This window comes from Bombina bombina, chromosome 3 (genome assembly GCF_027579735.1).
Source record: "Bombina bombina isolate aBomBom1 chromosome 3, aBomBom1.pri, whole genome shotgun sequence".
Lineage (NCBI taxonomy): Eukaryota > Metazoa > Chordata > Amphibia > Anura > Bombinatoridae > Bombina > Bombina bombina.
Genome location: NC_069501.1, coordinates 239,075,974 through 239,089,766, shown reverse-complemented (window position 1 = coordinate 239,089,766; position 13,793 = coordinate 239,075,974). Strand labels below are relative to the sequence as shown.

Below are 13,793 nucleotides of genomic sequence, written 5' to 3'. Positions count from 1 at the left end.
CAAGTGGGTGCAATGCACTGCTAACTTGTTACATACACTGTAAAAATTTCGTTAGTGTAACTGCCTTTTTTCACTGTTATTTCAAATTTTGACAAAATTTGTGTTTGTTTAAGGCGCAGTAACGTTTTTTATATTGCTTGTAAACTTGTTTTAAGTGTTTTCCAAGATTGCTAGTCTGTTTAAACATGTCTGATACAGAGAAACCTACTTGTTCATTATGTTTGAAAACCATGGTGGAGCCCCATAGGAGAATGTGTACTAAATGTATTGATTTCACCTTAAACAGTAAAGATCAGTCTTTATCTATAAAAGAATTATCACCAGAGGGTTCTGTCGAGGGGGAAGTTATGCCGACTAACTCTCCCCACGTGTCAGACCCTTAGCCTCCCGCTCAAGGGACGCACGCTAATATGGCGCCAAGTACATCAGGGACGCCCATAGCGATTACCTTGCAGGACATGGCTGCAATCATGAATAATACCCTGTCAGAGGTATTATCTAGATTGCCTGAATTAAGAGGCAAGCGCGATAGCTCTGGGGTTAGGAGAGATACAGAGCGCGCAAATGCTGTAAGAGCCATGTCTGATACTGCGTCACAGTATGCAGAACATGAGGAAGGAGAGCTTCAGTCTGTGGGTGACATCTCTGACGCGGGGAAACCTGATTCAGAGATTTCTAATTTTAAATTTAAGCTTGAGAACCTCCGTGTATTGCTTGGGGAGGTATTAGCTGCTCTGAATGACTGTAACACAGTTGCAATTCCAGAGAAATTGTGTAGGCTGGATAGATACTATGCGGTGCCGGTGTGTACTGACATTTTTCCTATACCTAAAAGGCTTACAGAAATTATTAGCAAGGAGTGGGATAGACCCGGTGTGCCCTTTTCCCCACCTCCTATATTTAGAAAAATGTTTCCAATAGACGCCACTACACGGGACTTATGGCAGACGGTCCCTAAGTTGGAGGGAGCAGTTTCTACTTTAGCAAAGCGTACAACTATCCCGGTTGAGGACAGTTGTGCTTTTTCAGATCCAATGGATAAAAATTAGAGGGTTACCTTAAGAAAATGTTTATTCAACAAGGTTTTATTCTACAGCCCCTTGCATGCATTGCGCCTGTCACTGCTGTGGCGGCATTCTGGTTTGAGGCCCTAGAAGAGGCCATCCGTACAGCTCCATTGGATGAAATTATGGACAAGCTTAGAACACTTAAGCTAGCTAACTCATTTGTTTCTGATGCCATTGTTCATTTGACTAAACTAACGGCTAAGAATTCCGGATTCGCCATCCAGGCGCGCAGGGCGCTATGGCTTAAATCCTGGTCAGCTGACGTGACTTTAAAGTCTAAGTTACTCAACATTCCTTTCAAAGGGCAGACCTTATTCGGGCCTGACTTGAAGGAAATTATTGCTGACATTACTGGAGGCAAGGGTCATACCCTTCCTCAGGACAGGGCCAAATCAAAGGCCAAACAGTCTAATTTTCGTGCCTTTCGAAATTTCAAGGCAGGAGCAGCATCAACTTCCTCCGCTTCAAAACAAGAGGGAACTGCTGCTCATTCCAGACAGGCGCCTGGAAACCTAACCAGTCCCGGAACAAGGGTAAGCAGGCCAGAAAGCCTGCTGCTGCCCCCAGGACAGCATGAAGGGACTGCCCCCTATCCGGAAACGTATCTAGTGGGGGGCAGACTTTCTCTCTTCGCCCAGGCGTGGGCAAGAGATGTTCAGGATCCCTGGGCGTTGGAGATCATATCTCAGGGATATCTTCTGGACTTCAAAGCTTCTCCTCCACAAGGGAGATTTCATCTTTCAAGGTTATCAGCAAATCAGATAAAGAAAGAGGCATTCCTAAGCTGTGTGCAAGACCTCCTAGTAATGGGAGTGATCCATCCAGTTCCGCGGACGGAACAGGGACAGGGGTTTTATTCAAATCTGTTTGTGGTTCCCAAGAAAGAGGGAACCTTCACACCAATTTTGGATCTAAAGATCTTAAACAAATTCCTCAGAGTTCCATCATTCAAAATGAAAACTATTCGGACCATCCTACCCATGATCCAAGAGGGTCAGTACATGACCACAGTGGACTTAAAGGATGCCTACCTTCACATACCGATTCACAAAGATCATTATCGGTTCCTAAGGTTTGCCTTTCTAGGCAGGCATTACCAATTTGTAGCTCTTCCCTTCGGGTTGGCCACAGCCCCGAGAATTTTTACAAAGGTTCTGGGCTCACTTCTGGCGGTTCTAAGACCGCGAGGCATAGCGGTGGCTCCGTATCTAGACGACATCCTGATACAGGCGTCAAGCTTTCAAATTGCCAAGTCTCATACAGAGATAGTTCTGGCATTACTGAGGTCGCACGGGTGGAAAGTGAACGTGGAAAAGAGTTCTCTATCCCCACTCACAAGAGTCTCATTCCTAGGGACTCTTATAGATTCTGTAGAGATGAAAATTTACCTGACGGAGTCCAGGTTATCAAAACTTCTAAATGCTTGCCGTGTCCTTCATTCCATTCCACGTCTGTCAGTGGCTCAGTGCATGGAAGTAATCGGCTTAATGGTAGCGGCAATGGACATAGTGCCATTTGCGCGCCTTCATCTCAGACCGCTGCAATTATGCATGCTAAATCAGTGGAATGGGGATTACTCAGATTTGTCCCCACTACTAAATCTGGATCAAGAGACCAGAGATTCTCTTCTCTGGTGGTTATCTCGGGTCCATCTGTCCAAGGGTATGACCTTTCGCAGGCCAGATTGGACGATTGTAACAACAGATGCCAGCCTTCTAGGTTGGGGTGCAGTCTGGAACTCCCTGAAGGCTCAGGGATCATGGATTCAGGAGGAGAGACTCCTCCCAATCAATATTCTGGAGTTAAGAGCAATATTCAATGCTCTTCTGGCTTGGCCTCAGTTAGCAACCCTGAGGTTCATCAGATTTCAGTCGGACAACATCACGACTGTGGCTTACATCAACCATCAAGGGGGAACCAGGAGTTCCCTAGCGATGTTAGAAGTCTCAAAGATAATTCGCTGTGCAGATTCTCACTCTTGCCACCTGTCAGTGATCCACATCCCAGGCGTAGAGAATTGGGAGGCGGATTTTCTAAGTCGTCAGACTTTTCATCCTGGGGAGTGGGAACTCCATCCGGAGGTATTTGCTCAACTGATCCATCGTTGGGGCAAACCAGAACTGGATCTCATGGCGTCTCGCCAGAACGCCAAGCTTCCTTGTTACGGATCCAGGTCCAGGGACCCGGGAGCGACGCTGATAGATGCTCTAGCAGCTCCTTGGTTTTTCAACCTGGCTTATGTGTTTCCACCGTTTCCTCTGCTCCCTCGACTGATTGCCAAAATCAGGACCTGGTATGCAGACCTAGTGGACATGTCATCCTTTCCACCATGGACTCTGCCTCTGAGGCAGGACCTTCTAATACAAGGTCCCTTCAATCATCCAAATCTAATTTCTCTGAGACTGACTGCATGGAGATTGAACGCTTGATTCTATCAAGGTGTGGCTTCTCCGAGTCAGTCATTGATACCTTAATACAGGCACGAAAGCCTGTCACCAGGAAAATCTACCATAAGATATGGCGTAAATACCTTTATTGGTGTGAATCCAAGAATTACTCATGGAGTAAGGTTAGGATTCCTAGGATATTGTCCTTTCTCCAAGAGGGTTTGGACAAAGGATTATCAGCTAGTTCTTTAAAAGGACAGATTTCTGCTCTGTCTATTCTTTTGCACAAGCGTCTGGCAGAGGTTCCAGACGTCCAGGCATTTTGTCAGGCTTTGGTTAGAATTAAGCCTGTGTTTAAAACTGTTGCTCCCCCGTGGAGCTTAAACTTGGTTCTTAAAGTTCTTCAGGGAGTTCCGTTTGAACCCCTTCATTACATTGATATTAAACTTTTATCTTGGAAAGTTCTGTTTTTAATGGCTATTTCCTCGGCTCGAAGAGTCTCTGAGCTATCTGCCTTACAATGTGATTCTCCTTATCTGATTTTTCATACAGATAAGGTAGTTCTGCGTACCAAACCTGGGTTTTTACCTAAGGTGGTTTCTAATAAGATTATCAATCAAGAGATTGTTGTTCCATCATTGTGTCCTAATCCTTCTTCAAAGAAGGAACGTCTTTTACATAATCTGGACATAGTCCGTGCCTTGAAGTTTTACTTACAAGCTACTAAAGATTTTCGCCAAACATCTTCCCTGTTTGTCGTTTACTCTGGACAGAGGAGAGGTCAAAAGCTTCGGCAACCTCTCTTTCCTTTTGGCTTCGGAGCATAATTCGCTTAGCCTATGAGACTGCTGGACAGCAGCCCCCTGAAAAGATTACAGCTCATTCTACTAGAGCTGTGGCTTCCATCCTGGCCTTTAAAAATGAGGCCTCTGTTGAACAGATTTGCAAGGCTGCGACTTGGTCTTCGCTTCACACCTTTTCAAAATTTTACAAATTTGATACTTTTGCTTCTTCGGAGGCTGTTTTTGGGAGAAAGGTTCTTCAGGCAGTGGTTCCCTCCGTTTAATCCTGCCTTGTCCCTCCCATCATCCGTGTACTTTAGCTTTGGTATTGGTATCCCATAAGTAATGAATGATCCGTGGACTGGATACACTTAACAAGAGAAAACGTAATTTATGCTTACCTGATAAATTTATTTCTCTTGTAGTGTATCTAGTCCACAGCCCGCCCTGTCCTTTTAAGGCAGGTCTAAATTTTAATTAAACTACAGTCACCACTGCACCCTATGGTTTCTCCTTTCTCGTCTTGTTTCGGTCAAATGACTGGATATGACAGTGAGGGGAGGCGCTATATAGCAGCTCTGCTGTGGGTGATCCTCTTGCAACTTCCTGTTGGGAAGGAGAATATCCCATAAGTAATGGATGATCCGTGGACTGGATACACTACAAGAGAAATAAATTTATCAGGTAAGCATAAATTATGTTTTCTTCCAAAACCTAGGAATCAAACGTTTTGCACAATTAATCATACACTGGAATAATCGTTTCCTATATATGCAGGGGATTGTTGGGGTATCATTCAGTAAAATGATGTTAGGTGAAAGTGTTATTGAGGTCCCTAGAATAGTGTTGATGTTTTTCGATACGTCTGACCAAAAAGTACATATCAGTGGACAAGACCACCAAATATGGGACAGGGTACCTGTACCTCTACAGTGCCTCCAGCATAAGGGGGAGGAACCCAGGTAAATACTGTGAAGACGGTGAGGGGTCAGGTACCACCTAGAGAGCAATTTGTAATTAATTTCGGCTATAATTATGGAAATAGATGATTTTTTTGTCTCAGTAAATATGTGGCTCCATTTGGGTTCTGTCAAAGTTTTGTGCAATTCAGCCTCCCATTTAGAGATATAAGAGGGTTTCTTACTGGGGAAGGATATAGATAGTGGAAATGAGTGACCTAGTGATTGAAGGAGTATTACATAATGTTTCAAAAGGGGTGAGTGGTCTGATGAGGTCCTGTTTGTAGGGGTTAGCCAGAATAGCGTGTCTGATCTGAAGGTACGGGAACCAAAGATGGAACGGGGGCCCCAATGTCTGAGAAAGCTCTAACTGCGGACGTATCACACCCTTATCTAACACTTATCTAACACTGTATGGACCGGGCACTCCCTCGATACGTGGCGTCTGAATAGCAAAAGAGTCCAGCATGCTTGGGTTGTTTAAGATAGGGGTTAGAGGGGACATGTGGCTAGAAATTGTTCATCTTGGGCCAAAATTTTGTCCCAGACTCTTAGGGAGGCTGCAACAAAATAATTTGTCTTGACTCCCAAGGGTCTCGCCTTAGGGGGGATCCAGCACATCTCGCCCAAGGCATGACCTCTTGTCAAACTGCACTCCAGCTGGACCCAGGGCTTATTCGGTTGGGAGTGTTTCCACGCAGTAATACGTGCTAAATGGGCTGCTTTGTAGTAATCCATGAGGTTTGGAACCCCTAAGCCACCATCCTCCCTACTAAGGTACAATGTGTTCGTAGCCACCCTCGTTCTTTTATGTGCCCAGATAAATTGTTCAAATCATCTCTGTTGTTGAATTAGGTAGTGTTGGGGAAGGTCCAGTGGGAGAACTTGAAACATGTATAGGAATTTGGGGAGGAGGTTCATTTTTATAGCGTTGATGCGGCCCATCCAGGAGAGGTGACCCTGTTTGTGCCAGGTGTTGAGGGAAGACAGAATCTCTTTCTGTAAGGGAGATTAGTTAAGGTCAAAAAGATCCGTCGGATTGGCGGATACTTCAATTCCTAAATAGCGTAATTTATTTGTAATCTGAAAACTGGTGTGGTTAGTGAGGAATCTGTGTTCTTCCTCCGAGATATATAGGAGCATCAACATTGATTTTCCCATATTAATGGTAAAATTGGAGACCTGTTTGAACTCATCTAATTCTGTGAGAAGGGATGGTATAGAGGGGAGTGGGGAACGAATCGTAAAAATATTGTCCTCTGCGTAAAGGAGGCACTTTTGTTGGTTCCTATCAAAAGAGACCCCCTGACTATTGTTATTGCTTCTAATTTTAGCCGCTACTATCTCTACCAATAAGGCGAACAGCAGGGGGGATAAGGGGCATCCCTGATGGGTACCTTTTTTATGGGGATTTGAGTGGATAGTGTATTATTAGCAAAGATTCTGGCTGTGGGGCTATGATACAATGCCTTTATTCGTGCTATTGACGCCTCCGAAAATCCAAACTTCGACAGAGCGGCCCAGAGGAAATCCCAGTCCACCCTGTCGAAGGCCTTCTCCACGTCTGTGGACAACAAAAGTAGAGAGGCCCTGGAGGAGACAGCTGAAGACAGGGTTTGTAAGACCCGTATTGAGTTGTCCTTGGCCTCCCTACCGGGGATGAAACCCACCTGGTCTGTGTGTATAAGTAAAGTGAGAAATCTATTTATTCTTGTCGCTAGTAATTTAGCATAAAGCTTCATATCTATATTAATTAGAGAAATAGGGTGGTAATTGGTGACTTGGTCTGTTGGTTTTCCAGGCTTTGGAATAACAGTAATCGTGGCCCCCAATAAAGACTGCGGTAGGAGATTTGTATTGTCAATGGAGTTATATAATTGAAGAAGCTGAGGGCTTAGTTGGGACTTGAACAGGTGATAGAATTTAGGAGTAAATCTGCCTGGGCCTGGGGCTTTTCCTTGGGGAAGATTCTTAATTGCTACAAGGAGTTCCTGCAAAGTGAACTGTGAGTCCAAAGACGCACATTGCTCTTTTGTTAGGGTGGGCAGTTGTGCCTGATATAGGAAGTTATCAATAAGTCTAATTTTTTTGTAGAGTGTCCAAGGATGGAAGGTTATAGAGGGAAGTGTAGTACTCTGCACATTGTTTGACTATGTCGGCATTAGATGTGTAAGAGGATCCAGAGGAATCCACTATTTTAGGAATAAAAGATTTGTAGTTTTTCTTCTTAAGGGATCTGGCTAAAAAGCATCCTGCCTTGTTACTTTCAATAAAGAATTTAGATTTAGTCGTGATTGCTCGGAGGTGGGCATTTTTAATCAGGTATTGGGTAAGTGCTTCCCTGGCCTGTTGAGATTGTAATAAAAGCTGGGGGGATTTGGGGTTTTGTTTTAGCTTGCGTTCTTTTTCCTGGGAATCATATGTCAATGATATATAGAGTGCTGCTCTTTGTTTACATATATTGTGTGTATGAGTCATTATCACGCCTCTAATGTAGCATTTGTATGCTTCCCAGTTATTGGTTATTGAGGTCTCAGCAGGGTTGTTAAAATTAAAAAATGTGGTGGTTTTCTCTATTATGTCAGTAGTTATCAGAGGGTCTATTAAAATCTGATCGTTAAGTCTCCAGAGTTGCTGGTGTTGAGGCTTTGCTGACCATTTAAAAATGGAGTGGACCATGCTATGGTCTGACCAGGAGGTGTGATGTATTCGGGAGTCAGTGAGTGCTGTCAGCATGTTTTGATCACAAATTACGTAGTCTAGGCGTGTGTAGGAGCACTGGGGGTTAGAAAAAAAAGTAAAATCTCTATGGTTTGGGTGTCTAACTCTCCATGTGTCAAAAAAAGGAATGGCTCGTAATGCCTGCCAGTTAGCTTTTTTGAGGGTATTCCGAAGATATGACTTACCCGAGGACGTATCAATAATTGGAGTAATGGGAAAATTGAAATCCCCTCCTAGAATTATGGGCCCTTTGGAGATATCTATTATGTGATTGCTAACTTTACGAAAGAAAGAAGGCGAGGGGCGTATAGGGGCATAAATGTTACCCAAGGTAAGTGGTCTGCCATAGTACAATCCTACTAGAATCAGTATCCTCCCCTCTTGGTCCTGATATTTGTCTAGGAACTGAAAAGGTGTTCCCCTTCTAAATGAAATACAAACCCCATTATGCTTTGTTGGGCCTGAGTTAAGGAAGTGTTGGTCGTAGTAGAGGTGTGAGAGAGACGGTTCATTGACTTATCTAAAGTTAGTTTCTTGGATCATAATAATATCTATGTGTTTTTTAAAGAAGGCATGGAATGCAATTGACCGCTTCTAAGCGGATAAGAAACCCTTCACGTTCTGAGTGGCAATATTGAAGGCACTGACTTGGGAGTGTGTGATCTTGTGGGTCTGAGTGGTGTTTTGTACGCAAGACATATTCTGATAAAACTATAACAGTACGATTCGTAGACAATTAGACTGTACTCTATACTCTATGCAAACACTTTTGAATAGTATATAAGGTGTCTGAAAGTAAAATTAAAGGAAAGATAAGGGTGGTAGAGGGAGAGCCTTAGGGGATATAAGGAAAGATATATTAGAACAAGAAGGGAGATAGGGATAGGAAAAGAAAATTTTGAAGAAATTCAGAAAGGGATATAGAGGGGGGTATAGGGAGTATGCAGAAAGAATGTAATAAGAACAAAGAATATGACAGCAAAAGATTATTATTATTATTGTTGTAAAATCATTATTGGAATAAGCAGAATTCCTGAAGCTTCTAATTGCTGGTTTACTGCCGTGCAATATTTTCTTTCTAGTCTTTTATCCCACACAATAACTTTATCCGTAGGGGGTCCTGAGGTGTGAGCAAGCTAAGATGGCCATGTAATGTGTCACAAGTCACATCATATGGCCAGGTCAAATGGAAATGTGTGTGTATTTTTAAGACTTATGACTTATTGTTGGTAATTACACTATAGTTTACAGTCACTGTAGATTATTACAAACCTTTTCTCAACCTTCAAGAGTCTTCCCCATTACCACTGCTGCCGGTGACCTTGCTTAGGTTCTGAAGTTCTGTGTTGTCATTGTACCAGTTTTACCTTCTGCACTAACCTGCTCATTTCCAAAGCATCTCTGTCTAAAAATAATTTCCACCTTACAACCTTTTCAACTTGTGCATTCAATCTTCAGTCAGAAATCATGTGCTGCGTCCCTTTGTGACACACATGTTAACCCATTCCTCCAGCCCTCTAAACATACCAGTAATTTACCTTCCTGTTTTGTTAATGCATTTTTTCTGTTTCCCTCACCAAGACTCACTAGCATTAAAGAGGAATGCAGGGTGATGAGCTCAAGTTTGTATTCTCTCTCTTTCTCCCCCACCCCAACTAAAATTCCAAATTAAAAACTGCGACATTTTTGAGAATTAAGATGCTTTCTGCTGAAAATGATGGGCTTGCCTGTATCTCTCACCTCAGTGCTTAATTTGTGTTTAAATTGGCAAATAAATGCTTTTTTTTTTTTTTTTTTTTTTTAAATTATCCCAATTTGCAACGAATGTAGTTGTTTTAATTTCACTGTTTATCTTTTATTTCCTTTAGAAGTCTAATCCCACCAGATAAGTTGCATTTACTGAATAATGAGAGACCTCACTAAAAGATGTTGAATAGCTGCAAGTGAGATCTCGTTGTTTGTGAAAATATTTTATGGGATTGTAAAGTGAGATCCGATCCGCATTAGTGAATAGGAAAAGCATCTTTACTAAGCTGAGGTTTAGTGAATTTTGACTTTTGCCTAATAATGTAATCTTTTGAGAATTACAGAGTACATTTCTGCTGTTTAAATGAAAGGTACATGCATCCAGATACACCAGCTAATATTTTAATGGCCTCCCTGTATTGTCTTGTGAAAAGATTTTAGGAGAACACTTGCAAAAGATCCGAGAATATTTTGTAAATGTTCTTAAATTACTGTAGTCAAAAAATAGACCTAAGAAAGAAACAGAGGGAGAAAAAAAAATCCCTTAACTCTTTGAATTTATAACTAGCACGATAAATTTAAACACATTAATGAGATGCCTATTATTTGTGACCTGATGAAAAAGAGGTTAGCTCCAGAAAGCTTGTTAGTAGCAAATGCAGTCAGTCCATTAAAAAGGTATCATAAACCACAAAATATGATGTAACTTTCTCCTTCAGTGTATTCATTGGACTGCTCTTGATGCTGCATTAAATTATAAGCAGAATATTTCACTGGCCGTTAAATCCTAATAGTTTAGAGCTGCATTTCCAGTACATTTGTAACTTGGGGAGCAGTTTCTCATCTCATTTTGTGGTGTTGATATATAGACCTTCCTTTTGACTTTTAACAGAGGGACTTTTAACAGAGGGATTTCTCTAACTTATTTTACTTGCCCACGCTTCATTCTTCTTCTTATAGTGGTGCACCTAATGTCACTAGTCAATCACACCTTACTATTATTGCTTCTATAGTTATGTGCGTTATTGACCAGTCTTATTTATTTTGCTTTTAGGTGGGTGCAGGTGGCTTGCCCTAGATTATCAATTGATTGGGGAACTGCCTTCTCTAAGCCTCTTCTTACCCCTTATGAGGTGAGTGGTTGTGTTTCCTGTTGCTTATGGGAAGACTTTGTGCATGATTGTCGGCTTGTTAAAATCTTAGAATAACTAAAAAGGAAGTGGTATTTTATAAATACTAAAAGGTTTTAAAACAAAGTAAAAGAATTGGAGTAAGATTATTCAGAGGGGAACCATGAAAATGAGGAAGTGTTTGTATGGTGTAAAGATACAGCCAAGAAAGTGACATTGCACAGTTGTTATGGGACACAATTGTATTAAGATATTAAAGGGACAGTCTACTCCAGAATGTTTTTTTGTTTAAAAAGATAGATAATCCCTTTTACCCATTCCCCAGTTTTGCATAACCAACATGGTTATATTAATATACGTATTACATTGTGTCAAAGCCTCTGCAGACTGCCCCCTTATTTCAGTGCTTTCGACAGGCTTGCATTTTAGCAAATCAGTGCCCTCTTATAAGTCACTCCATGGGCATGAGCACAATGTTATCTATATGACACACATGAACTAACGCCCTCTAGTTGGGAAAAACTGTCAAATGCATTCAGATAAGAGGCGGCCTTCAAGGGCTTAGCAATTAGCATATGAACCTACCTAGGTTTAGCTTTCAACTAAGAATACCAAGAGAACTAAGCAAATTTGATGATAAAAGTAAAATACAAAGTTGATTAAAATGACATGCCCAATCTGAATCGTGAAAATTTAATTTTGACTAGACTGTCCCTTTAATGAGAAGAACATTAAGGAGTCAGATACAAAGGTGAGAAAGGAACAAGAGAAAGCGTTAAATATAATTTTTTAAAGAGAGAAATAGTCACTAAAAGAGAGAAATTAGAAACTACAATGTGTAGTAGGATTAAAGGAGGAAAGTGATGAAAAAGCAGTGAAGGCAGGAATAAAGAGATGGTAAGCAATGCAAAGTAGAGATTAAACATGTTTTACTTGTTTATTATTTACCTTATATTCTTATCTTTTATACCAGACTATTGGTAATGTAGTCAACGCCAGAAGTAGTAGTATTGGTACAAAGAAGTAAAGCTCAGTGTTCCTTCTCTTTTACACATGCATCATATTGTAGTACAAACCCTACCAACTTAAAGTGGGTGGTAGAACTGGATTTTCTTTGTAAGGGTATTTTTTATGTTTTCCATAATCATCTAACAGTGACCATCTTTGGAATAAGCTGGTTGTCTGGCTTAATAAACTATATAAAAAGAGAGAGAGAGATGCACTCAGCTGAGACAGAACAAAAGCTGGAAAAACTTCCGTGCCTGTTCATTTTAACAACAACCCCAGACGATCGTTTCGGCCTTCTGTGGGCCTCGTCAGTGAGGTGCAGTCACATCTCTCTAAGGGCATGTGTGCAAGGAGTCCACGTCTGGTTTCCCCTTTTACTCTTAGGGAGACCCAAGAGCAATTTGCATAAATAAAAAGAGAGAGAGAGATGCACTCAGCTGAGACAGAACAAAAGCTGGAAAAACTTCCGTGCCTGTTCATTTTATTATAGTGTGTCACTCAGGGTGCATACTCTTTTAGCACACTATGCCCCTTCACAGAGAAAAAATATCCTGTAGCATATCAGTCTGACCCTGCCCAATGACAGTCCAGCGCCGAAATACCAGGCAATTCTTCTCTGAACAAGAGAAACAACAACCCCAGACGATCGTTTCGGCCTTCTGTGGGCCTCGTCAGTGAGGTGCAGTCGCATCTCTCTAAGGGCATGTGTGCAAGGAGTCCACGTCTGGTTTCCCCTTTTACTCTTAGGGAGACCCAAGAGCAATTTGCATAAATAAAAAGAGAGAGAGAGATGCACTCAGCTGAGATAGAACAAAAGCTGGAAAAACTTCCGTGCCTGTTCATTTTATTATAGTGTGTCACTCAGGGTGCGTACTCTTTTAGCACACTATGCCCCTTCACAGAGAAAAAATATCCTGTAGCATATCAGTCTGACCCTGCCCAATGACAGTCCAGCGCAGAAATACCAGGCAATTCTTCTCTGAACAAGAGAAACAACAACCCCAGACGATCGTTTCGGCCTTCTGTGGGCCTCGTCAGTGAGGTGCAGTCGCATCTCTCTAAGGGCATGTGTGCAAGGAGTCCACGTCTGGTTTCCCCTTTTACTCTTAGGGAGACCCAAGAGCAATTTGCATAAATAAAAAGAGAGAGAGAGATGCACTCAGCTGAGACAGAACAAAAGCTGGAAAAACTTCCGTGCCTGTTCATTTTATTATAGTGTGTCACTCAGGGTGCATACTCTTTTAGCACACTATGCCCCTTCACAGAGAAAAAATATCCTGTAGCATATCAGTCTGACCCTGCCCAATGACAGTCCAGCGCCGAAATACCAGGCAATTCTTCTCTGAACAAGAGAAACAACAACCCCAGACGATCGTTTCGGCCTTCTGTGGGCCTTGTCAGTGAGGTGCAGTCGCATCTCTCTAAGGGCATGTGTGCAAGGAGTCCACGTCTGGTTTCCCCTTTTACTCTTAGGGAGACCCAAGAGCAATTTGCATAAATAAAAAGAGAGAGATGCACTCAACTGAGACAGAACAAAAGCTGGAAAAACTTCCGTGCCTGTTCATTTTATTATAGTGTGTCACTCAGGGTGCATACTCTTTTAGCACACTATGCCCCTTCACAGAGAAAAAATATCCTGTAGCATATCAGTCTGACCCTGCCCAATGACAGTCCAGCGCCGAAATACCAGGCAATTCTTCTCTGAACAAGAGAAACAACAACCCCAGACGATCGTTTCGGCCTTCTGTGGGCCTCGTCAGTGAGGTGCAGTCGCATCTCTCTAAGGGCATGTGTGCAAGGAGTCCACGTCTGGTTTCCCCTTTTACTCTTAGGGAGACCCAAGAGCAATTTGCATAAATAAAAAGAGAGAGAGAGATGCACTCAGCTGAGACAGAACAAAAGCTGGAAAAACTTCCGTGCCTGTTCATTTTATTATAGTGTGTCACTCAGGGTGCATACTCTTTTAGCACACTATGCCCCTTCACAGAGAAAA

The 13,793-nt window shown here is 42.1% G+C and overlaps 1 protein-coding gene across 1 annotated transcript in view; it reads left to right on the top strand.

Annotated features, from left to right (window-relative positions):
• DPH1 (diphthamide biosynthesis 1) overlaps positions 1 to 13,793 on the top strand; it is a 1,055,215-nt gene that overhangs the window by 960,303 nt on the left and 81,119 nt on the right. The window contains exon 10 of the mRNA XM_053706219.1: positions 10,717 to 10,795. Coding sequence (XP_053562194.1) covers positions 10,717 to 10,795 — 79 coding nt within the window. The remainder of the gene's footprint in view (positions 1 to 10,716; positions 10,796 to 13,793) is intronic.